We start from the raw sequence: 27,027 nt of genomic DNA on the forward strand, positions 1-27,027 counted from the left end.
CTAGATGTGGGCAGCGCAGAATCTAATGCAAAGGTTATTTCATCTGATGGATCATCGGGAGTAGTCATCGTTGCCGCCGCTGACTACCCGAATCCTGATCACGCAGGAATCACCGTCGACGCCCTAGACACGTCCTTACGGATCCATCAGATCCAATAACCTTTGCATTAGACGCCTACAGCTCTTAACACTAGGAACAGGCTTAGGGACCCCGGTAACTGTACTCGTCGAACTCGACAAAGAGGTCCACGTGCAACCTAACCCATGAATCAGTTCGCTGAGTTTCTCACCGGATCTTCTGCATTTCAATGCCTTCTTTATTTTGTTAATAATTTAACTGTAAATAAAGATTCAATGTACGGCAAAAACGCAGAAATTCAATTTAAAAAAAAAAAAAACATTTTTCAAAGGTACTTTATTTAACATTGTCGTATAACTTACATTAATTCCATAGATAACAATAATTATATTTCACAAATGGCCGATTATACAGATGACCGTAACAGAACGCCTAATACAATACAATAGTTCAAATTAAAATGCAGTAATTAATTCAACATAAATACACAAAGATCTCGATTAAAATACTGCGAAGGTAACACGCGCATACATCTACAATCATATTTTTTCTACTCGCAAATTAATTTAAAATAGTTTTATTCTATAGCATAGCAAAAAGTAGCGGTTAACATAGATTCGATTTTCTTTCGTAATTTTTAATTCTAATCAAGCAACATTGACGAGTAATAAGTTTGTAATAAGTATCTTAACAATAATGTGAAAGTGTTGCAGCCGAAAATGACACTACAGTAGGTAAACGTAGTATTTTGAAAACAGATATCTGTGTGCTTAGTGTGAGTTTTTAACGTTCTCGATAGCGTAAAAGTTAACTCAAATTCGTATTCAGTTTGAACAGCGCCCCTAGTGGCAGACGTAGGGAAGCTGTTGTTTTATGGTCATACCAAATGGCGGACAGTAGACGAAAATAAAACTAAAGTTCTTTGCGACTGATTTTTTTTTGTATAGATACTGTAAACTACTATTTGTCCAATCAAATTTGCCACAATATATTAATAATCCATTGCTCACGCAAACACACAAACTCTTTAAGTGTATTATTTAAGATGCACACACAAGCACGCACACTCATACAAAAATTGACAAATCGGATACAGCGAAGACTAGTTAAAGCAATTTCATAAGTTTTTAAACTATATTGGCTTTATAATGCTCATTTTTCGCCCGGGTCGCTCAATATAACAAAATAAAATTTAAGCATCCATCTAGAATCTAGATTCTAGACTTTCTAGACAAATACAGAAAATCTCTTTAAGGGCATTTGATATTAAGTAAAACTTTTCTTGAGACAAATTAACTAATAAATAAATTAATAAGTTGGAAATAAATAAATAAAAGTTACAAATTTTATACGACTCGTTAAAGTTTCTTGGTCTTTGGTTAATTGTTATAAGAGAAATAAGGGTTAACCTCTAGCATATTTTAGTTCTGATGGTCTAATCATAAAATTGTCAAATCTTACCTGCTAGTTTGGATTGTCTAGATCTACACAATGGAGGGTGTATCTAGCTAACTAGAACAAATTGATGTTAAAAGTGTGTGTGTCTAATAAATGTTATTGGAAGTTACATATTTATAAAACAGAGACGCCATGAACACTCCAAATTTGAAATAAATAAAAAATATTTTTGATTGATATTAATAGCATAATTTGAGATCAAGGCTGAAAATCTTTGAATTGTAGATTATAATTAATATGCTATTCAACATTCCCCCAAGGCTTGTTACTCTTGTGAGCGGCGGCAAAATTTATTTTAAATCACACTGATTCATAAACAAAAAAACGCGGGACTGAACCTTAACTATTTTTTAAAAAGTCACAAATTCATCATTATCGTTGTTCGTTTTGTCTGTTTACATTTATTTTGTGAATCTACATTCGCTAGATTACATCATAAAGTGCAAAAATGTTCTTAAAAAATCTATGGAATATATTTATTTATTATTTTAATGATTTTTCGGTATGTATCGAAGTCAGATCTAGTGTGTTTAATCCTAAGTCTGTAAACTAATTATCATTGTAATGTCTAAATAGTCAGGCTCTTTCTAGCTCGCTTGAGCGACCAAGCCTAACAACATTATATAATCAAAATTGACATATTATTAATTGATGTGATTGTATCTAATTATCCTATCGTACTATTTTAGAATGTGGCGATTGACACTTTTCAACGAGGGGGCATAGGCAAATGGGTGTACTACCAAACTACCTACAGTTGCTTACAAATAATATTGTCATAAAAATTAGGCAAAGACCTCTAAAATCGCAACTACATACATACATATATAAGTTATACTTAATGTGGATTATATTTGTAATACTGCCTAATTACGTCAGGTATTCACAAAAGATACCAATAAATAAACACTACTCACAGCACTACTACACAAAAGATACCAAGTAACAATCTTTTGATTTTCGATATTTTTAAACTATGTTTTGCCTAACTATTCTAATCTAAACTCTGTTCCTAATACGGGGAGTATGTACAAAATATGGCGCTATATTTTCATATGTCAAGCGTAATAATGTGTTTTTCGAAAAATTGAAAGCACGAAAAACAAGTAGACATTTGGCAAGATTGCAAATATTATAATATTCCCGAAACATACGTGTCAAAAATTAAAATAATCTCAATTTATTTTCACCAGCAATATTCCATTTACAATTTAAAATTATTACACAAATTCTTTACATTCTCATCGGAGTCTTTTCAAATGGTCTAATCAGTAGACATCAACCTTTGTCACTAATTGATACTTGTCGATGACAAGCTTTAGACATGATTACGACATTATTTTGATTGTATCACTCGATATTATATTGTTGAAGCGTACCTTATTATCAAAACTCATATTAATAAAACCACATATCCAGCGGTGAAAGGCTATTAGCGGTTTAAGAGACATTTTGCTTAATACCGGACTTTTTTATTTGTAACTAGCTGACCCGGCAGACTTCGTAGTGCCTCAACCGATAAATAAAAGACCTAAACTTTTGTATAAAATAAACTTAAAACAAGCAAAAGGAATCCGCCTGACGGGGGACACATCAAAGGAAAAACAAAATTGTTATTTTTATTTAATACCGAGCATTTTCATATGTATTATAACTTTTAAACCTTCTCTGGACTTCCACAAATAATTCAAGACCAAAATTAGCCAAACCGGTCGGAGACTAACGAACAGCAATTAATTTTTATATAATAATATATAGATTAAAGGTGCGTTTTTTTTTCTGTATTTAGCATCACCAGTTCGATTTTTTTAATTAAACTTCAATTAAGTTCCCTCCACTTAAATAGCTCAAGAAGTTTTTTTGTTATAATATTTTTTTCAAATTTTAAACTTTAAATAGTTCTCCTGTAATATTGCAAAACTCTCTTAAACCAAATAACCTTTCACCTCTCGATATAATAACACTAAAAACTACATGAAACAATATATCAGAATTGGAATCAAAATAAATTATAAGTCTTGTATTATCTATGAAAACCAATCAAAGTGTAGACATTTTTTAAAGTTCATAATTATTTTTCTATTAATTTTTTATTCAAACCTTTAATAATTGACAGTATTATATTTTTTTATATTTCCTATACGAAATCGATTATTATTTTAAGATTAAGTGAATTAATAATTTTCACATATTAAATTCTATTTAAATTTTACACAGGTATTTATTTCGTTGTTTTTTAATCTGTACCTATTGCAATTTACTAATGATATACCCCAAAGTAATGAACATTTTCCAAATAAGATATGACCTAAAGGTCTCTGTCACCAGGTCATAAAATAAAAAAATAAAAACTAATGGTACAATGTCGAAATTTTACTAAAATACTTTACTGGTGGTAGGACCTCTTGTGAGTCCGCACGGGCAGGTACCACCGCCCCGCCTATTTCTGCCGTGAAGCAGTAATGCGTTTCGGTTTGAAGGGTGGGGCAGCCGTTGTAACTCTACTGAGACCTTAGAACTATATTTCAAGGTGTGTGGCGCATTTACGTTGTAGATGTCTATGGGCTCCAGTAACCACTTAACACCAGGTGGGCTGTGAGCTCGTCCACACATCTAAGGAATAAAAATAAAAAAAAATTACAAGAAGCATTCAAGAAGGAAACATTATTTTATAATATCTACATTTTTGCACCTTAAATATAAATGCTTCTTGCACAATTTGAAGCTAATAATATTAATAAAAAGAAGTTTACAAAAAAACTAATTAGTAAAAACGAGCAGGTAATCCAAAAATAAAACCCTACAAGTAATATTGAGTGGCGTAAAATAGTTCAATGTATGTATACATATTTGTCTGTAGATTCAAAGTAAGCGATCGAATAGCAGATATTGTTGCTTCGTTATATATATTCCAGGCACATAATAAATAGGTATAAATTTTTTCTAAATCAACGTTCAAGAAGAAAATTAAATATTAATTTGAAAAAACCGCTTTTCTACTATCTGTTAACTACTAAACGTCATTATTCGTTCTGCGTAAATCCAGGGTATACTAAGCTCTTATGTATATATTTGAATATCTGAATATTTATAATAACAAATACCTTGATCCTATCGGTTTAAAAATGTGGACGACAATGAATGTTCAATCATTGAACGCATACAATCAGTAGGTAGCTGATAATCAAAGCTTTTGATTAACTCCGCAACTTATAGTAAAATGTCACTTTACTTAGGTACTATAAAACAAAAATGAAAAACAAAAATATTAGACACATACATTTATATTATTATTATACTATATAAATATAATATCTGAATATTAAATATTATCTTCACAAATTATTATTAAACCAATAATTTAAATTGCGTACGCTGTCGGAAATAGCTGTGGACCTTTTAATGATTCTATTTAAAGAAATTTAACACGATTTTGGATAGTTGCATACATATATAAATACCAACATTTATAATAGATGTATGCAACTAACTTAAGCTTGTCTTTAATGCATAAACGGGATTCTTAGAACGGTAATATTATCAGCAATGCCTTCAATAGCTTTAATTGTAAATAGCTTTTTAACAACATTCAGCTCTGCTGCTTTGTAGTTAATAATCAATTTCTAAAAATACGACACGCACACACACGACAAATTTAACTTTATTAATATCTAAATAGATCACAGAATTGTTAAGTAATAAAGAGATTGAAAAATAAAATAGGTGAAAAAAATAATAAAAATAGTTATCTTAAACTTAAATGTTTCGAGGTATTTAGAGACGAATGGAAAACGAAATCAGTCGGAGAAAGAGGAAGTTTTTTTTTTTTAAAAGTACGTACTTATATTAACATCTACGTGGATTGTATGAAATTATTATAATACAACACACCTAGCTCGTTAAACTAAAACTTTCAAATTATACAATCAATCAGAAAAGTACTAAAATCTAGGCTTTTAAAGGTACAGTACAGTACAGTTGACGGTTTGGCGGGAGCGCGGGCGGGAAGAGTCATGTATTTTTTCTTTAAGATTAAATATTGAACAATTGTGGCTTATTATACCGTTATTGACTGCTTGACATAATTAAAAGTGTATGAAATTTTAATGAAACCATCGGATTTTGATTTTTAAATCTTTCCAAACAGCTCATTGAAATTTTAGGCAAATTCCCATTGCTTAATCGGTCCATCGGGTCATTTCATTGCATCTCGTTTCGTTCAATTTCATTCTCATATTCAATTTCAGATAAATCAACTCCATATCGTAGAAAATAATAATAAATAAAGATTTGGCCATAGGATTCATGAACATCTTCCAATTGTAGACCAAATATCCTTCAGAATGTATATTAACGTGTATAGTAGTAATGATTTTTAAACTAATTATTTTTCCTATTTAGATAGAAAAAAAAACTAATTTGTTTTCTTTTTCGTGAATAATTCGTAAATCGATGTTTCGTTTAGAAGAGATAACAAAATATAGTTCTATTAATCTAATTACAACACCATGCTTAAAGTAAAAGTAACATAATGTTTTCGAGAAAAGAATAAAAACTGGTTCATTATAGGTGTTAGTTATCGACCTGTATCTACGGACGTATCTTGGCGCGTGCATATTTATCGATTTTAATAAGTTAATAACATTTATAAATAACCATTTAAAATTATTTTGCTGTTAATTTAGCATTGATTTTTGTATTTTTTTTTTACTGTTTTACTAAAGTACATTTTTTTAAAATTCTTTCTGCAAAATATGTGAAAATAAGCTCAGCGCTAAAAGGATTAAGCGCTGTTCGGACCATTGCATTATCGCTTTGTGACATTTCTGCCGCCTACCACCAGTAATGACATAAATTCAACTTTTCGCGGATTTAACTTTTACTACCGCCGCCATAGTCGTACCTCCAGGCCATTACGAGTTAAACTTTAACTGCGAATCAACTTTAGTTGCTTTGTATTAAAAGCTATCTCATTATCCTTAGCATTCAAAATGTATCGATCGAATAACTAAAATATTTTCATTATACACGTACCGTGTATTAAATTTGATTAAATTGTATAAATTAAGTATTTACCAATTGCTTTTAAAAATACGCTTAGGTACTCCATTAAGCTAAATATTAAAAGCGTAATCTAATTTTTAAAAAAATGATTGTAAGACCTGTAGCTGTGCTTAATTTTCAAAACTAAAAGCTTAAATTTCAAATCGACAACTTTTAATAAACTCCCTAATAAAACATCTAGCTTTGTTATATCTAATTTATAGTTATTTTTATAGTTTTAATTTTAAATAGACGGCTAATTATATCGATGCATCAATAATCATAAGACAGAGCGGTTATACAATAAAACACGGTAATGTAACTTTTTAACTCCTATTTGAGTACGTACAAATATTTTTAAAAACAAACGAAGGAGAAAAGTACTTACTTAAATTATTTGAGTATTCGTACAAAAAAAAAACGCTTTCACTTCCTCAATTGAACATACAACGAAACTATTTACAGACGATGACATAATTATAGGCTTATTGCACATCTATGAGTAATCATAAAAAAAAAAAACGTCGACAATAATCAACTGGGATAATATTATCCCCACACAAAAACCTTTGCCTAAAAAAAAAACAATTTTATTAAAAAACGTAAACAAAAAACATTCTATCGCTGTAAGTTTAAAAAAAAAAACATGCTTATAACGTAACGATTTCCTTCCGGATCTACTACTAGAGTCGAATAGACTAGATAAACAGAAGGAAGGACATTCCTAAAATAGTAACTGAGTAAAAGTTAAAATCGATTTAATATAACATTGTTTAAGACATCGAATAAAATATCTCGAGCTAGAGACCTCTTGTTGGTTGGTGTGTATTTCAAAATTATTATTTTCTTCTTTTTTTTCTATAGTGCATGTAGGTCATCTATTAATTAATTCGACCTCAACCAACGATATAAAAACAAAATAATTATACTGTACGGGCTAATAATGCATAAATAAGTAGAAATATACCGGCAAATCGATTGATCGGAGTGAACTCGGATTGAATATCGCTAAGCCGTTACTACCATAATACTTAAAGTACAAAGCTTACGTCACTCGGCTTATGACAGTTGTAGTTTTTAAACGTCATCATGACAGTTTGTGCTGCGATCGTGTTTAGAAATTAGTTTAGAAATATATTAAATTTCTATTTTGAATTTAATTATTTCCGAACGCGTCTTTAAAAAAAAAAGAAAATTAAAATTCTCATTTTTTTCTCGAATCTAAATTTTCATTAGTGTCTAATCAACGAAGCACATAAATTTAACGACTCACAATATACGTAACGTTTGTTAATTAATATTTCGAAATACAATCCGGCTTGTTGTATTCCCCGAAGATGTTCAGCTCGTATAGGCTCGCCAGTGTTATGAAGAGAACGTACCAGACCATCAGCACTGCGCCGTACTTCCGGTCCAGCTTCCAGCCGTTGGCGTGGGTAGCCACCACCAGAAACACGACGGTCGAAAACAGCGATAACGTGGAATAGATCAGACCTAAATAAAAAAAAGAATGTATTTTTTAAAGTGAATACAACATTTTTTTATTACTTATATGGGTGGACGGGCTCACAGCCCACCTAGTGTTGAGTGGTTACTGGAGCCCATAGACATCTACAACGTAAATGCGCCACCCACCTTGAGATATAAGTTCTAAGGTCTCAAGTATAGCTACAACGGCTGCTCCGCCCTTCAAACCGAAACGCATTACTGCTTCACGGCAGAAATAGGCGGGGTGGTGGTACCTACCCGTGCGGACTCACAAGAGGTCCTACCACCAGTAATAGCATCGTTGTGATTCGAAAGTCGATAAAACGAAATAGCGACAGTAAAAAGAGACAGACACATAAATTCATAAGAACATAGGAGAAAATAAGATAGGAAGCATTATTCAGTGTTCCTTATATTCGTGGTTCTCTTTGTGCTTTACTTCATACCTAATATTCGTACTTAATACATTCTGAATAACTCTATGTAATATAAACGAATAAAATGTAAAATAATTATCAAACTTTGTATCACTATCTATACTTTAAAGCTTAAGGTATGCGCTTGATTTAAAAAAAAAAAAACGGAAAGCGCACTTTGTACTTTTCTAAGCAAAATTTTAATACATTCAATTCTAAAGATTTGATATATATGCTTAAATGCATACAAGTATTGATGTTAAGCATTTAGACACAGAGATTTTTCGTCACACGAGCGCTAGGTGCTGCTCCAAGGTGAAATATTAGTTAGTACCTTTGCTGTAAACGTTCACATGGCTCCCGGGGTGGATGACGGCGGTCTGCAGGAACCACGGCAGTCCCAGGCAAACCAGGATGTCGAAGACGTTCGAGCCGACGGCATTCGACACCGCCATGTCTCCGTAACTGTAACAGAACTAGAGTAAAGACCACGTACTAATATTCTTTTTTCAAATTATCTTCTGTCATTGTTCCCGGAAGCACTTACGAGACGCGAACGGAAGTAAAACAATTTTTACAATAGTTAAAACAATTTTTACATCAATTAAAACGATTTTTACAACAATTAAAACTTTTTTTACGCTTTTAATCTAGCATTTTTTTAGTGTCACCTTATGGTTTCCGACATTAGGAATACTCTATAATTTTCATGATCGCGGCCGACTGACGTGTTCTTCGTCAACATTCCAATATTGAGCAAACTAGCGTCTATTTTTATTATTATGTACTATCAACTTTGTGCTGTGATATCATAAAAAATATCAAAATATTGTCATAACCAATATGTACCTATGGATAGAATGAATTTGAGCTTTCATGTGTCAATGTTTAAGTCGGATTTTGATTGATGTGCGATAATTAGTGTACATAAATAATCACCCTTCTTTGATGACGGCGAGCGAGGAGAGCGCGTCGGGTACAGAGACTCCAGCCGCCACAAACGTGAGACCCATGACCGTGTCCGGGATCCCGAGTGTATAGCCTGAAGAAGCAATGGATATTAAGCCTATCAGCGGATAATACTCCTATTAATATAAACTTTCATAGAAAATATGTGACTGATAGAGCAATTTTTTGAAGTGATAACTACTTATGGGAGGGTAAGCGTTACGTCGTTACGTAACGCGTTACGGTGCCTGTCTGTCTGGCTTCCCTTTCTCTCACGCACACGGCAGCGGTACTGAGAACTTATTTAACTTCTAACTATTTATATATATATATTTTTCAATTTATGTTAAATTTTTCCATACATTATCATATTAATATATGAATATAAAATTTAAGTAATAACCTATGCTTTTCTCAAGTTAAACAATTTCAATTTTAAATAGTCCAATTTAGATTATTTAAAGCAATCAATTCTGTCGGGCGTCCCGAGAGGTACTTTTTTAATGAATGAATGGTTACTGGTGGCCCGCAGGTCATTCCATTTTCACCAGGACAGGTGGGCGAGTAAAGGCTCAGCCAGGAGGGGAGGAATTTCCTAACAGCTGCCCGAGCGCTTCCAAAGGAGACCTAACAACCCAAAGGCAGCTGCTTCGTGAATGCATCTGACTAATGAAGCTAACCCCCTCGTCGACTCCGACGAAGAGTTCGACGTGCGACTTAGCCCATAGACACAGCCCACTGAGTTTCTCGCCGGATCTTCTCAGTGGGTCGCGATTCCGATCCGGTAGTAGATTCAGCGAAGCACTACTCTTGCGAGGGCTAGTGTTAGCATTTCTCTCAGGTTGAGCCCGTGAGCTCACCTACCGGTTCGCGTGAAGTTGGAATAGCCCCTTAGACTACCAACCATTAGCGTTTAGATTTAGATCAGATTAGATTTTACGATTTAATCTCGCGTTTTTTATTGTCACTTTTATAATTCCGATGTTCGAACACTTTACCGTTAGCGTTGTCACCGACAACTGAGGTTCTACCATTAGCAATTATGCTTAAAAAGCTGAAAATCGATATTTCATAATTGGTTCCATAATAAGATATTATCTGTGATGCCATCGACAACTTAATCCCCACTCAATCGGGGCACGAACAAATGACGAAACCATAAATATTCTTTTTTTTTTTTAATTAGGTTTAGACAGTTAAGGGTCATACCGATAATCGTTATCATCCAGACCATGAAGTAGGAGTAGAACGAGATCCAGAGCATCGATATGATGAAGGTGACCGGGTACCAGGGTCCCCGGCAGTCAGGCATCGTGTGCCGACACGACCAGTGAACCGGGAACGCAATGTACCAGCAAGCCAATTGGAATTTATCTGAAAACGAAAACAGAAAATTATAATGAGCAAAAATTTTCTAGAAAATAAAATATTCGTTATTGAACGCATAAATATTTGTATCTCTGGTAACTCTAAAAGTTGACGAACTAAGACTGGCAACGTGTTCCAATTTTAAAAATAGTATAGACGTGGCTTTCTAGTTAAAACCGTATCTTCATAATTGCATACAGTTTGTATGTTACAGGCACGTTATTTTTCTTTTGTTTGCTAGCATCCCAAAATTTTGTTGTAACACAATGAACTTACTGGCTCCGATCGGCTTGACCAGAGGATCCACGGCTGTCTCGGGATTGTACTCCTTTGCCTTGTAGTAAGCGGGAGCCGCCGGTGCCTTTGAAAGAAAAAAAAACTCGTACGTAGCTTAGTAGCAGCTGTCATAGAGCTTTTTGGAGGGAACGCCATGATCAAAGTCGTTTGGAGTTGTTTTATTCTGTTGTTTTATTGTAGTTCGCTTTTCGACGGATCCTTATGTGCCGTAAAGTACCAAAATTTGGGCTGTCAAGCGTAATGGGTTGCGGTTTGAAGATTGGGTCGGTCTTTATGCAATTAAACAGAGACCAGAAGGTCTCAAAGCCTTGTTTTTTTATCACCCTTTAAGGCAGACGACGGCCCTGATGGTGAGTGGTTACCGTAGCTCATGGACGTCAGCAGTGCCAGCGGCAGAGCTAAGCCGCTGTCTGCCGTTAACGTAAATAAGTGTGTACGCTTTTTTTATTACTTAAATGGATGGTTGAGCTCACAGCCCACCTGGTGTTAAGTGGTTACTGGAGCCCATAGACATCTATAAAGTAAATGCCGCCACCCACTTTGAGATATGAGTTCTAAGGTCTCAGTATAGCCATAGATATCCATAGTCCACTGTGCAAAGAAACTAATAATAAAATCTAGAAACTATTTATAAATCTATATATTAATACGTGAAGCAAAAACTTTGTATCCCTTTTTACGAAAATTGCGCGGACAGAGGAGTATGAAATTTTCCACACTTATAGAGAATATAGAGAAGAAGTGCACAATGCTAATATTTTTTTAAAATAATGTATAAAAGATACTTTAAATCAATAAAGAAAACATTACATACACTACATACCATGTATTTGACGCACACACGCATGCATACTATTTATTGTCAAACTTTTGTTCTTGACGTCTGTTGTCAAATTGAGAATAGATTAAATATTGTTTGTCTTTGTTAATATTTTTTATAGTATAGTCTTGGCGAAATTTGTGATTATAGAAGTATAAAATACAATCATAATAGTGCACAAACTTACAATTCCAATTAATTATAGTCGAATTTCGACTACTGCGGGACCTCTAGTAATCTTAATTAAATCAAAAACGATTCCACAATCGCTATATTGGTGAAACAAAAACGCGTTCCACACTTAAATAACTGTAACCTTAAATTTTAAATACTTCACATTTGATATTTGTTCAATTTAATTAATATGTAGGTACTTGTGGCGGCGGGGCCTGTTGCTGCGTTTGCTGCGGTTGCGACTGTTGGGGGCTCGCGGTCTGAGGCTGTTCAAGTCGCGCTGACGGAGGGTCGTAGCTCTGACTCTGTTTGTGTACATACATACAATGTTTTATTACTATATTCTATACTAATATATAAATCTACAGTGGTTTTTACGGATGTTCCGTTATAACTACTGAACCATGCATCCGATTGACTTGAAACTTGGTATCCATGTAGAAAATACGTGTACTTAATGGATAGGCTAATATTTGTATGAGTGTTGACTCCCTACTCCAGTTGCGGGGGCGTTAATGATGAGATTCTTTGTGGGGGTGAGAAATAATAATGTTAATTTTAAATGCCCAGCGAAGCGGACGGGTACAGCTAGTAATACATAATACGTGAAGCAAAAAACTTTGTATTGCTATTTACGAAAATTGCACGGACGGAGATATTTTGAAATTTCCCACATATATAGAGAATATAGAGAGTATAGTGCAGAATGCAATTTTTTTTTAATTATGCATAAAAAGTACATTAAATCAATAAAAAAACACTACACGCACTACTGTGTATTGGATACATAGAAACTTGGTACCCCTTTTTTACGAAAATTGCGCGGACTGAGGTATTATGAAATTTTCAACACTTATAGAAAATATAGGCAGTGAGTGCAGAATGCTAATATTATTTTTTTAGTTATAGATAAAATATACATTAAATCAATAAATAAAAACAAGATACACACTACTATGTATTTGACACACACACACGCATAAATACTCTTTTGTTTATTGTCAAAGTCTGTGGTCAAATTGAGAATAGATTATTATTGCTATGCTTGTCTTTAATATTAATTGTCTATAGTAAGCTTTGGCGAAATTGGTAATTATAGAAGTATAGTATTTAATAACAGTTTCGACTACTGAGCGACCACTAACTAGTTACTATAAATATACGTTATATGATCACAGCAAAAAGTAAAAAAAAAAACAAAAGAAAAGTACTTGAATTTTGAGCTTCCTTCTTTATTTGAAGGTAGTTAATAAAGGAGTTGATATTGTATTTACGTTATTTGACCTTGGGCGGATATTGGACGTCAAGGGCCCTAAAAATATCCTTGTACCCGCAATCTACTCCCAATATCTGCACTCCGTCAAGTCCCACATACCCCACGGGCCCTCTAGGTACGGACACTTCTTAGGAGATACGATCCCCTGCCCGAAAAAGAAAAGAAGCTTACGTTATTGTCCCAGGCTCGGTTCGGGTCCCACACTGGGGTGGGGTCTGCATTGTACGCCGCGTTGTCGTAAGCTCCGGTGGGATTGTACGCTGAAACATTCCATTATCATCATCATCAGTCTATAGCAGTCCACTGCTGGACATAGGACTCTCCAATTCCACGCCATTAAGCTCCCTCAGCTTCTTTCATCCAGCTCTTGCCGGACACCCTGTATAGATCGTCACTCCACCGTGTCTGAGGGCGTCCTCCACTACGTTTGCCAATTCGCGGCCTTTTATTTATTTATTTACTGGTGGTAGGGCATCTTGTGAGTCCACACGCGTAGGTACCACCATCCTGCCTATTTCTGCCGTGAAGCAGTAATGCGTTTCGGCTTGAAGGGTGGGGCAGCCGTTGTAAAAGTAAGACCTTAGAACTTATATCTCAAGGTGGGTGGCGCATTTACGTCGCAGATGTCTATGGGCTCCAGTAACCACTTAACACCAGGTGGGCTGTGAGCTCGTCCACCCATCTAAGCAATAAAAAAAAAACAAGATTGCATTAAACCGTATGAGTAGTTTTAATTAAGTATAATCGTAATTGAGTTTGTTTAATATCGTTACATGTTTCTTGAACCGGAGTGTCGTTGGTGCGTCCGTCGACTTGCGAGTACTGGCCCTCCGCGGCCGGAGTCGGGCCCGCCGCGGCATTCCGGCTGTAACAAAATCGTTCACAATGCAAAATTTTAACAAATAAACTTTATTATTTATTGTCATTATTATTAGGGAGTCCAACACTCATATAAATATTAGCCTATCCATTAAGTACATCTATTTTCTACATGGATACCAAGTCTCAAGTCAATCGGATGCACATGGTCACGTTAGTTATAATGAAACATCCGTAAAAACCACTGTACATTTATATATTAGTATAGATAATTTGTGGGCTTGATTAAAAAAAATCGTAAATTCTAAATTCGTTACCTGTAGGTTACAAGGGCCGCCTGCTCCTCCCTGGTCGGCAGTTTGAAGGGCAGAGGGAGAGTCATCGCCCATTGCTCCAGCGCCGTGTTGAACCGAAGCGCCACGCAGTACACTCCGTACATTATCAACATGAACAGAGCTTCAGGCCTGCGGTCAGCGATCATGTATTATTTATTATTGAAGTGAAACTTCTAATGCGACTTCCAACAAGGTTCATTATGTACACATGCCAGTATAATCCCGGAAGCAAACTGTGCTCCAACCTAGTTTGAAGAAGGACAACAGTGGGCGCAGTGGTGTTAGGTGACGCCGGCACTTTCAATGAACCTGTTACGTTTTTACTTATTCTATTTGGAGCGCGTGCTTATTAGAGGGCTTTAGCATAATTATTTCACACGGGCTCCACATAGGCTCTAAAAATAAAAATCAAGCCCGCAAAATTGCGTAATTACTGGTGGTAGGACCTCTTGTGAGTCCGCACGGGTAGGTACCACCGCCCCGCCTATTTCTGCCGTGAAGCAGTAATGCGTTTCGGTTTGAAGGGTGGGGCACCTGTTGTGACTATACTGAGATACCTTAGAACTATATCTCAAGGTGTGTGGCGCATTTACGCTGTAGATGTCTATGGGCTCCAGTAACCACTTTACACCAGGTGGGCTGTGAGCTCGTCCACACATAGGCTGGAGACGCTTTGGGAGAATAGTTTTTAACCCGTTGAAAACTTATTGTATTTTAGGGATTGTGCCTACATCAGCACATCAGTATTGTCTGTATTATTCCAATAAAAGGACGCGTCCACAGAACACTATCACTTGTTTATTTAACAATATTCGCTCACCATATTTGGACGGCTACACAAACATAACCGTATACAGCACAGGATCGGTTCCTACACACCCTGTATATACCGACTTATTGTATTTTGGATATCGGCCGTGATACACCCTGTATATACAGTACTTATGGCGGTAGCTATGACAGGTCACAACCCCTTCGTTTGCGACGAAGGGCTCGGTGAGTAAATTATCCCACAGACACAGCCCACTGAGTTTCTCGCCAGATCTTCTCAGCGGGTCGCGTTTCCGATACGGTGGTAGATTCTGCGAAACACTGCTCTGGCTAGGGCTAATGTTAGCAACGTCATCAGGTTAGAGTACCGTGAGCTCATCCACTCGTTCTGCGAATCTAGTATAGCCCTTCGATGTTACTAGAATAGGCAGAAAAGAAAAGGTCACAACATCTTTGACAGATGCCTAAATATCCAAATACTCACCAGCTAACGTATTCATTAGCGATGGTACACAGCATCACCAGTATAGATAGGGCGTAGAAGAAGCAGTCTCTGCAGAGGGGCCACCAGTTGAGATGCGACACGGTGCCGGCGCAGAGGGCACACACGGATATCACGAACATAATGTTGAATACCGCCGAACCGATCACACCCGAGACGCCTGCAACAACCGCATCATACAGACTCACAATTACCACGCACGAAATACGGATACAGTTTAATCTGAATCACTACTACAACGCACTATATTTATTTATTAAGGAGTTGGATATGAACAACGTAATTGTCGCTACCGTCACCTTGACTGCTAACTTTCATTTCGACAGTACAACAGCTATTCCACCCTTGAAACCGAAATGAATTACTGCTACGCGATTGAAGTAATCAGGGCCGTAGTATCTATCCGTACGAGCTCACAAGACATCCTACCATCAGTGGGCATACACAATTCCCACAATTCATTTTAAAACCTGATAATGTTTTGATTTTGTTTCTATATACGTTTTAGTGGTAAATTTGGCCACAATATCATAGCTAACTCAGTGCATAGTTGCTGTGTTTGGTCAGAGCGTGAAGACTGTTTAAATCTCAACTGTGTTGTAATAGCGGTTGTGATGTCTGGTACAGGATCAGATTCTGCGAAGGACTGCTCTTGCTAGGGCTAGTGTTAGCAATGTCCGCAAGTTAGAGCCCCATGAGCTCACCTATCCATCCGGGCGTAGCTGGAATAGCGCCTTGTACTCGCACTGTGTACCTACCTATGTCATCCTGAGCGCAGAAGACGCCGATGACGACGGTCGCCAGCTCAGGAGCGGAACTACCCGCCGCCATGAACGTCGCTCCAGCAACATCGGGCGCCAACCTCAGTTCTGTTTCAGATAATTAACGACTAGTGCTGTACTTATCCGCAAAGTGATCTTTGAGTGACCTGAGAGGTTGTTTGATACGATACCGTCATATATTTGTTACTATCGCTTTATTCGAAATCGCCAAATTCCATTTATTATTTTTATTTATTGTTTAGATGGGTGGACGAGCTCACAGCCCACATGGTGCTAAGTGGTTAATGGAGCCCATAGAAATCTACGACGTAAATGCGTCACCCACCTTGAGATATCAGTTCTAAGATACCAATATAGTTACAACGACGGCCCCGCCCTTCAAACCGAAACGCATTACTGTTTCACGGCAGAAATAGGCAGGGTGGTGGTATCTACCCGTGCGGACTCATAAGAGGTCCTACCACCAGTAAATTCATCCCCATTGCGTTTACCAACCTTTACGACGATTTGCCATACTTTGCCAGACTCTAAAATTGGTTCCAAAATACTTCCTCAATAAGATCAACGTTGGGCAGCTTCTTCTATTTTAAGACAACCCGTCAAACCGTTTCGGCCAATGGCCATTTGCGTTATACCGATAATGGCGATGCAAAATCTTCAAAGTACCTTCACAGATCCTGTCCAAGCTTGACACGAAGTACTCGTCGCACACGATAGCGAGTCCTATGAACGTGAACATGGCGACCAGTATGTGCAGGATCAGGCCGCCGTGCTTTCGAGCTTTTTGACCCATCAGGGGCTTTGGGAACTGAAGGAGGACCAATACAATTAATGTCGAGTTTGAACGCTTATTATAATCTCTTTTACTTTCGAACTAAATGTAGTAAATGAAAGAATAATTAATAAAACAATCAGAAAAAATATTAAGAATTCAGTGTTGGTCAGATTTTATTGGTCTTATATTTTAAAGTTGCCTACAATTCGGTGTAGCTTTGTTTCGTATCTGAATCGAATTTTGTTAAAAGCTTCGTGGCTTTTGGGCGGAGTCCTAATTCTGTTTCTAAAACAAAATAAAGCCAAATAATTCTTAACAACATCATCGTTTGTATGCTAGTTAAACTGATTAGTTCTGACAAGCTAACAGACAGAGAGATAAATTAAAGTAAGCCAAGTATTTCAGTTGAAATGATTTCGGACATTTTAGGCCGATTTTTGTCTTGAAAACATTTACGATTCTCTTAAGATACGTATTTACCAAATGTTTCGTTATTTCCCAATTTTAATAAGACCTTTACCGTGTGAGACATATACTCTTTTAACACTTCACAAAGAGCATTGTATTTTAATCGGATATTTTAGAAATATATCTCTTTTTTTTATTGCTTAGATAGGTGGACGAGCTCATAGCTCACCTGATGTTAAGTGGTTACTGGAGCCCATAGACATCTACGGCGTAAATGCGCCACCCATCTTGAGATATAAGTTCTAAGGTCTCAAGTATAGTTACAACGGCTGCCCCACCCTTCAAACCGAAACGCATTACTGCTTGATGGTACCTACCCGCGCGGACTCACAAGAGGTCCTACCACCAGTCTCTTTCAAACACTAAATCTAACTGAAATTACGGACTCTGCACGACAGAGACAAGTAGATCTTTATTAGTCTTCCGCAAGGGGTATACGGGGACGAGGCGTATTAGACCTTGTTCCGCACTTAAGGCTTTGATATAAGACTAACCTGTTCGATAGCGGGTGGGGTGCAGTTTTCCCTAAACGGATGAACGGTGGGAATGACCCAAGCTGCTCGTTCTTTCTCGCGCAGATCCTGCGTCTCCTTGCTCTGTAAAAAAACAACAAATACAAGGCTTATACAGCAATTCAATGATTTGACGCAGTTTTAGAGAGGCGAGGGAGTTTTAAATACGAACGTGGGAGGCATTAGAGGAAGAGGTAGACTGAAGAAGAAATGGATGGATTGCGTGAAAGACGATATGTGTAAGAGGGGAGTGAGCGAAGAAATGGTATATGATAGAGGAGTATGGAAGGAGAAAATATGTTGCGTCGACCCCAGATAGCTGGAAGAAGGGCAGGAGAATGAATGATGACTGATTCGATGAAGTGGTTATTCTCCTACCTTTTAGGTTTCCAAGCTTTTATGACTTCCCTTCCTTTCCCAACTTTATAAAGTTTATTATTATTATTATTTTATTGCCCGTGTACGCAGAGAGCATACGGCCCACCTGATGGTGAGTGGTTACCGTCGCTCATTGACGTCAGCAATGCCAGGGGCAGAGCCAAGCCGCTGCCTACCGTTTAATACTCTCCACAAGCCTCGTTTGAAGAAGGACATGTCATGGATGTTATTAGCTTAATACTTTAAGTTCCTGAGGCTCTTTGTCCACATTGAATGTCATTGACCTAAGCCGAGTAATGCGAGAATGCGGTGATTTTGATTAATTGCATTCCTAAATGATTATTTTCATTCTAAATTCTTTAAAGATTATCTCGAAATTTTGGACGGAGTTTTCAAAATACCTTCACCGACTCCATAAAAATAATTGAAAGGTGAAGATGCAAAGTCGTCGTGGCCTAAACGAAAAGACGTCTAGTGTACTGGATTCGTATTATCGATGATCCGTATGTTAGACTCTCACAAACAGGTATCGATTCTTTTATAGAAAAACGTACTTAACTCATATTCACCAATGACATCTTCGATCAAGGAATGACATTGTGTCATAAAAATAAAACCCGACATAAATATTTTCGGTAATTGCGGTACAATTGAGGCTTAAAGTCTCAAGGTGGTTAGCGGCATTTATATTGTTGATGTCTATGGGCTCCGGTCACTAAACGCCTGGTGAGCCGCGAGCCCCGTCAGTAGTCTATGAAATAAGAGTTGTGAAAGTTGACTTTAAGTTTTACTTTACGGACAAATAAAACAGTCCCTTTCAATTCTTACATCCTCGTATCCAGCGTCCTTGATAGTCTTCTTATCATCTTCTTCATCGTCAATCAGTCCTTTGAGACTCTTTTTACCTCCTTCTGTAGCCGTCTCACCCACTTCTTCGGAATTTCCCTGACTGTCAGTACTGTCTTCTGTAAATAAATATATTTATTTTTATATACACAATTACTCTTAACATGTGTAAAGAAATCTTTCACAAAATTAGCAATACCAGAGACGTGGATAGGTAGCTTAAGATTATTAAAGCATCGCTTTTTTCATTGCCCTTGTAGGCAGGCGAGCTTCCACCCCACCTGATGGTAAATGGCTACCATCGCTCATGGAGGTCAGCAACGCCAGAAGCACAGGCAAGCCGCCGTCTACTACAGAGTACTCTCCGCAAAACTCGTTTGAAGAAAGACATGTCATAGCACTCAGGAAAGACCAGAGACGAGAGAATCCAAAAAACAGGGTCAAATACCTTTTTTTTATTGCTCAAATGGGTGGACGAGCTCACAGCCTACTTGGTGTTAAGTGGTTACTGGAGCCCATAGACATCTACAACGTAAATGCGCCACCCACCTTGAGATATAAATTCTGAGGTCTCAGTATAGTTACAACGGCTTCAAACCGAAAGGCATTACTGTTTCTTGACCGAAAATAGGCAGGGTGGTGGTACCTACCCGTGCGGACTCCCAAGAGGTCCTACCACCAGTAAAATACCAATTGTAATACCTATCGTACAATCAACGAAACGAACCTTTCTTCTGTCCGGCCTTACTGGTGTATTCAACGGGAGGCGTGGTCTTTACAACGGACTCGTCCGGTGTGGTGTCTGCTTTACTTGGAGCGGACGGCTCCGACACCGTGGTCGCGCTGAACACGGCTTGGATCACGGAGTAAGCGATGAAGAAAACAGATATCGTCAGCCACCTGTGACGACGAGGACGCCGCATCCTCTGTGGAAAATAAATACACAAATTTCGCTTCAATCAAACGGTAGCTGATCTGATGTGGACTTTTTTTTACTGATAGATGACTGGTGGTAGGACCTTTTGTGAGTCCGCATGGTAGGTACCACTACCCTACCTATTAATGCCGTGAAGCAGTAATGCGTTTCGGTTTGAAGGGTGGGCAGCCGTTGCAACTATACTGAAACCTTAGAGCTTATATCTCAAGGTGGGTGGCGTATTTACGTTGTAGATGTTTATGGGCTCCAGTTACCAGTTTACACCAGGTGGGATGTGAGCTCATCCACGAATCTAAGTAATAAAAAAAAGAGCTCATGGTGGATCTTTTGTTAAGTGGTTACCGGACTTCATAGATATCAACAGCTTAAATACCGTATAAATAAATAATAGGCAGTACAAGCAGGTTTGTTTTGATTACAAGATATTATTGCTTCACCGTAGAAGCTATATACGCATCTCTTTGGAAAAAATAGTACTTGTTTTCGGAATTCGAACACTGGCACAGTTGCATCGCTTGATACGAACACACCAGGCGTCTTATCTTTTAGGCCACGACAACTTCTTTATTTTCCAGGTATTGTTTTCATTATTTAATCGTTAATTTACATTCGGTTCGCGAAGCTAAGCCACAGGCGCTGACTGCCATTGACGGATACGTCTTTCGAACGAAGATAATTTATAGAAATTGAATGAAAATTAAAAAAAAAAGTTTTTCGATTACGTTGCGAGGGAGAAGGGTGACAATCTCGAAAAACTACTCATCACTGGTAAAGTAGAATGAAAGAGGTCAAGAGGGCGTAGTCTCACGCGCTGATCTGATCAAATAAAGACGACATTCGACTCCGTCCAGTATCAATTTTGCTATCCACTGCGCAGAGGACAGGTAAGAATTGTGGATCATAGTCCGAAAAAAAATGCTCCGTAAAGGTCACGACCCTCGGCATCGAGGAACGAAGGAAGGAAGGAATGAAAATAAAAATTATTTAACAGAATTTTTCTCGGTTCTTCGCAAGGCGTAAGCGTAATTAAAAACTAGTCTTACGGTTTCATTTCACAATTTATTGTTTTCATTTTATTTATCGTCCGTAACGACCAAAGCCCTGAAGCAATGGAAACGTCACTAATAAGAGTATGAAAATAATAAATCCGGGATTTAAATCGTAAAAGTCTTTTTTTAATTTTGCTCGACGATACGTTTTAGAAGAATCTTTTATCGCGACCGAGTATTTATATATATACCTACTAGCTGACCCGGCAAACGTTGTGTTGCCTTAAATAAGATTTCTAGGGATATCTACTGTAGAAAAAAAAAACTCATTTAATCACATAATACCTCATTATAACAAAAAAAAAAATATCCAAAAAATTAAAATAAAAGTTTGGGGTGGACAACCCTTATGACTTAGGGGTATGAAAAATAGATAGTAGCCGATTCTCAGACCTACTGAACATACTATTGATACACAAATAAAACCAAAAAAACATGGCTGAAAAATGTATTGTATAGCTCTCAAATATATTAAGTGTATAATCTATGATCGGCTTCGTCCTCATCCCTACTACGTGATGTTTGCTGGATGAGTGGTGACAACTGGCGGGGATAGCTGATCGATTCATTTTTTTTTTATCATTGAAGGATTACTGGTGACCCGGAGGCCTTTCCAGTTTCACCAGGACAGGTGGGCGAGCAAAGGCTCAGCCAGGAGGGGTGGAATTTGCTAACAGCTACCCGAGCGCCTCCGAAGGAGACCTAACAGCTCAAGAGTAGCTGCTTCGCGAATGAATCTACTACCGGATCGGAATCGCGACCCGCTGAGAAGATCCGGCGAGAAATTCAGCGAGCTGATTCATGGGTTAGGTTGCACGGCGAACTCTTTGTCGAGTTCGACGAGTACGGTTACCGAGGTCCCTAAGCCTGCTCCTAGTGTTAGAGCTGAAGGCGTCTAATGCAAAAGTTATTGGATCTGATGGATCCGTAAGGACGTGTCTAGGGCGTCGACGGTGACTGGCTCCTGCGTGATCAGGATTCGGGGAGTAGTCAGCGGCGGCAACGATAAGGCGATTATCATGACGCATAGCCTTATCAAAGTACCGTTCCGACGCTGACTTCATGTATTTCTGGATAGATTTGAGGCCCAGGTCGTCGTGTATGTCAACGTTCCTCACGAACCACGGAGCTCCGACAGCTAACCTGCAAAAGCGGGATTGTAGAGATTGGAGGGTGTCTATGTGTGTGCGGGCCGCGGGAGCGAACACCACACTCGCGTAAGTCATGACGGGCCTTATGCAAGTTTTGTAAAGTGTCACCTTGTTCCGAAGGGACATTTTACTCCGCTTACAGATCATGGGGTAGAGTCTACCGAGAATAAACGCGGCACGGTCACGGACTGATTTTATATGTGGGCGGAATGTCATCGATGCATCCTGGGTAACGCCCAGGTACTTGTCCTTCCTGGCCCAGGGTATGGGTTGTCTAAAGAGAGTAATCGGGGGTGTGAGATTCCTCCTCCTAATCCGGGAGGAAATTCGTGTGGAGCTTCCCCTCTGAAATAGCACCGCAGTACTTTTCGCTGGATTGATGTCTATGCGCTGTTTTCGGAACCACTGTCCTAGGGCTAGGGTTGCGCTCTGAAGCTTCTTCGCGATTAAGGACTTGTTTCTACTGGAATAGTAAACAGTCGTGTCGTCGGCGAATAAGGCTAACTGGGTCGGCGGCGACCGGGGAATATCGTTGACGAATAAGCTAAATAGGAGGGGTGAGAGGACAGAGCCTTGCGGGACTCCAGCTGTGAGAGGTCGCGGGGAGGAGCGGGTTCCCTCGACTCGATATCGAAAAGAGCGGTTCGTAGTTGATCAGTAGTCGACCGGCGAGGGCGGGAGATCAAATTGAATTAAAAAAAAATCATAATTAAAGGAACTTGAAATTATAAACTCTGAATAAGAATTTATCGTACTACAATTATAATATTTGATTGCCATCTTGCAACATTATTGCGGATCTGTGCATAGAATAAATAAAAAAATCGGGATGGAAAAATAGGGGCTAATCGTATAAGAGTGAAAATTGAGAGTAATATGTTTTTTTTTATTTTAAGTCATGACAAAATAAATAAATAAATCTTGCCAAAAAAATTAAAGTTCATAATTAACAAAAAAAAAAAATAGGGGTTGATCATAAAGGGATGAAAAATCGAGAGTAACATCAGATTTTTTATTTTAATTCATGACAAAATAAAAATAAAAAAATCTTGCCAAAAAACTTAAAGTTTATAATTAACAAATAAAAAATAGGGGTTGATCGTAGAGGGGTGAAAATTTCAGAGTAATGTGAATTTTTTTATTCTAAATCATGACAAAATAAAAACAAAATTCTCGCAAAAAATTTTAAAGTTTTTAATTAGCAAATAAAAAATAAGGGTTGATCGTAGAGGGGTGAAAATGTAAGGTTGTATGTATTTTTGTATGCTTTATCATGAAAAAAAAAAACAAAAAAAATTGTCTAAAAAATTATAAATTTATATGATATAAATGGTGGTAGGACCTCTTGTGAGTCCGCACGGGTAGGTACCACCACCCTGCCTATTTCTGCCGTGAAGCAGTAATGCGTTTCGGTTTGAAGGGTGGGGTAGCCGTTGTGACTATACTGAGACCTTATATCTTAAGGTGGGTGGCGCATTTACGTTGTATATGTCTATGGGCTCCAATAACCACTTAACACCTGGTGGGCTGTGAGCTCATCCACACATCTAAGCAATAAACTATAAAAAAGTGTTACAGCGCTAAGCTGCTGTTTTATTTTACTACATTATTTAAATGACATAATATAATATTTATGAAAGTAATTGAATTCTATATTTATAACGCAGCTAATAGTTCATTTTTGAATTTACGCTTACCTAAAATATCTTTGATTAATTATGTTATTAAACAGCATGCATACAATTGTTTTCTGTAATATTTCTTAAAATATAAACAAAACGTTTCAATTTTCTCCAGAAAGCGTATTTTTAATATTTGAAATTCTCGAAATAAGAAAGTAAAAGTTTCGTTTTCAATTTGACGCAAAAGAAATTAATTGACAAACGTAAAAGCGAAGGGATCATCCGTTTCGGGTAAAATAAAACCTTTTTATAGATAGTAAACAAGAAATCGGTCAAGTTTCGAGACGAAAAATGCTATAAAATTCGTAATTTTACGCGGGAAACTCGTAAAATGTACGTATACGCAGCTACAGAGTTTATTGAGTGGAAAATTACTCGTATTTCAGAAAATTACTTCAGTTGTTCGAAGGAAGTAAGTACCTAAACAGAGGAAGGAATCATTGCCCTGTTTGTTTAACCACAGACAAACAATCACAAATGAAACATAATATATTTTGTTTCAATAATCTCATCATAACGCAATTATTACATGTCAAAATTTAAATTGTCCTCTATCATACAAGCATTTTATGGTCACAGAACAGACAAAAACTAGCGAGAAAAACTCAACTGACATACATACCTTTATACGTTCTAATATTGTTTTATTAATACGCTTCTAATAGCTTTGTATTTATGTGACGTCATCATTTTTTAAGGACATTTTCACTATCAACGTAATTTTTGCCAAAACAATAATTTTATAACTTCGCGCTAACATCCTGACTAGTATTAGAGAAAAAAAAAATAGTGCGTGTGCAATTTGGTGAACGTGGAAGAAGTGAAACTTCTTTTGCGGTGTTTTCTTTATTTTTCATCCTTAAATCAAATTCCTTTTGTAGTAGGGAATGCTGTGTATAATAAATAGAAACGACCTAGCTCCCTTTGTCCTTTCCCTTTCTCCACGGTCGAGTGGTTCGCGAGACGTTCTGTCTATTTTCTTACTCTCGCCTCTTCCTAAATTATATCTTTTCTCTCTAGCCGTAACGCATCTGTCACGAGTTAAATTTTACTCTCAATCCGCCAAAAGAAGTTTCACTTCAAAAAAAGTTAAAATTATTTGTTAGATCGGTTTCATTTTTCAGTTTATAAATTACATATATGATTAATTAAATAAATTCCAACGAACAATTATTTAGAGGAAGAACGGAAATATCGATAATCCGGAGCATATGCCTTATGAGCTTAATCCATCTAGGCCAATAGGAGAAAGGCGAAACAAAACTGTTAAATATGGCATTATACAATACTGTGGCTAGTTTCGAGCCAAAAACTCGCGATTCAATTAATAATAATAATAATAATAATATTGTTCGTATTCTCCCTGCTTCAAATTTAGAACTAAAGGTACTGATTCTCGGAAAAATTTGTTTTTTTCCTTTTTAATACTGACCGGAATAAAATTATTTTGGCTGTTTGGCAAATAGCCTATTTTAGGATCAAATTCGTAATTTTGAGATCATATGGCCACTCATTGACAACAGTCTAGTCGGATAGCTTATATCTATAATTGAGGTAGTCAAGTCCAACCATGAGACCATGACGGTAACCCAGAAAATAAATCCATTTCCAAAGAGCTTAAATTTAAGAATTTTCGTCAGCAATAAATTTCTTCTTTGCACGCAAAAATGTTAACGGTTCTATCGTATTGGTAAACTTCAAGCGAACGTTTTTATCAATCATAATCTCGAATCACAAAGGGAATAAAATCGGGCTGTGTGTGGGCGACGCGTGACTTACGTCACTGAAATATTATCGACCGCCTCTCGAGAATGTCGACTCATTTTATACAAATCCGAATTCATATCTAGGATAATACCGCTTCCTTTGTAATTTGTTTTTCTTTGCAATTTTTTTATTTTTTTATTGCTAGATTGATGGACGAGCTCACAGCCCACCTGGTGTTAAGTGGTTACTGGAGCCCATAGACATCTACGACGTAAATGCGCCACCAACCTTGAGATATAAGTTCTAAGGTCTCAAGTATAGTTACAATGGCTGCCCCACCCTTCAAACCGAAACGCATTAGTACATCACGGCAGAAATAGGCAGGGCGGTGTTACCTACCCGCGCGGACTCACAAATGGTCCTACCACCAGTAATTACGCAAATTATAATTTTGCGGGTTTGATTTTTATTACACGATGTTATTCCTTCACCGTGGAAGTCAATCGTGAACATTTGTTGAGTACGTATTCCATTAGAAAAATTGGTACAAGGCTGAGATTTGGAGATCGGTGCATTGCTCAACACGAATGCACCGGACGTCTTATCCCTTAGGCCACGACGACTTCAAAACTTTTTGTAATTAAGGGTGCATTTTATTTAGTACTAGCATCAACAGTTCGAAGTCACAACCATACGCAATGGAGATTACAATTATGATTTTTTATTCGAAGCGTTCTGAATTAGACATATTCATTTAATATCTCAGATGCAATACGCTTCTTCCGTATACCCCTTGCTTCTCTGTCGTGCGAATAAAGAAATGTAAATTGGATTTGAAAAAGATGTTTATATTTCTAAGATGTTCTATTAAAGCAAAATGTGTGTTGAAAAGTTTTGAAGTCGTCGTGGCCGAAAGGTTAAGATCTCCGTTGCATTCGTATCTAGC

At 37.2% G+C, this 27,027-nt stretch overlaps 1 protein-coding gene across 2 annotated transcripts in view; it reads right to left on the reverse strand.

Moving 5' to 3' along the window:
• Positions 1-400: 400 nt before the first annotated feature.
• Positions 401-27,027, reverse strand: part of LOC101735406 (probable sodium/potassium/calcium exchanger CG1090) — a 47,376-nt gene continuing 20,749 nt past the window's right edge. The window contains exons 1-16 of one of the 2 annotated variants that reach the window (XM_021348777.3): positions 24,390-24,541; positions 20,283-20,481; positions 19,538-19,674; positions 18,314-18,415; positions 17,243-17,384; positions 16,553-16,663; positions 15,777-15,954; positions 14,504-14,650; positions 14,141-14,232; positions 13,539-13,627; positions 12,292-12,396; positions 11,077-11,161; positions 10,642-10,806; positions 9,424-9,526; positions 8,819-8,949; positions 401-8,074 (exon numbers count right to left, since the gene is read on the reverse strand). In XM_021348777.3, coding sequence (XP_021204452.1) covers positions 7,875-8,074; positions 8,819-8,949; positions 9,424-9,526; positions 10,642-10,806; positions 11,077-11,161; positions 12,292-12,396; positions 13,539-13,627; positions 14,141-14,232; positions 14,504-14,650; positions 15,777-15,954; positions 16,553-16,663; positions 17,243-17,384; positions 18,314-18,415; positions 19,538-19,674; positions 20,283-20,478 — 1,983 coding nt within the window. In that variant the 5' untranslated portion in view covers positions 20,479-20,481; positions 24,390-24,541 and the 3' untranslated portion in view covers positions 401-7,874. Of the gene's footprint in view, positions 8,075-8,818; positions 8,950-9,423; positions 9,527-10,641; positions 10,807-11,076; positions 11,162-12,291; positions 12,397-13,538; positions 13,628-14,140; positions 14,233-14,503; positions 14,651-15,776; positions 15,955-16,552; positions 16,664-17,242; positions 17,385-18,313; positions 18,416-19,537; positions 19,675-20,282; positions 20,482-24,389; positions 24,542-27,027 lie in introns of those variants that run through there. The other variant, XM_012691374.4, reaches the window with a different exon arrangement.

The sequence above is a fragment of the Bombyx mori genome, chromosome 26, assembly GCF_030269925.1.
Source record: "Bombyx mori chromosome 26, ASM3026992v2".
In the NCBI taxonomy this organism is placed as follows: Eukaryota; Metazoa; Arthropoda; class Insecta; order Lepidoptera; family Bombycidae; genus Bombyx; species Bombyx mori.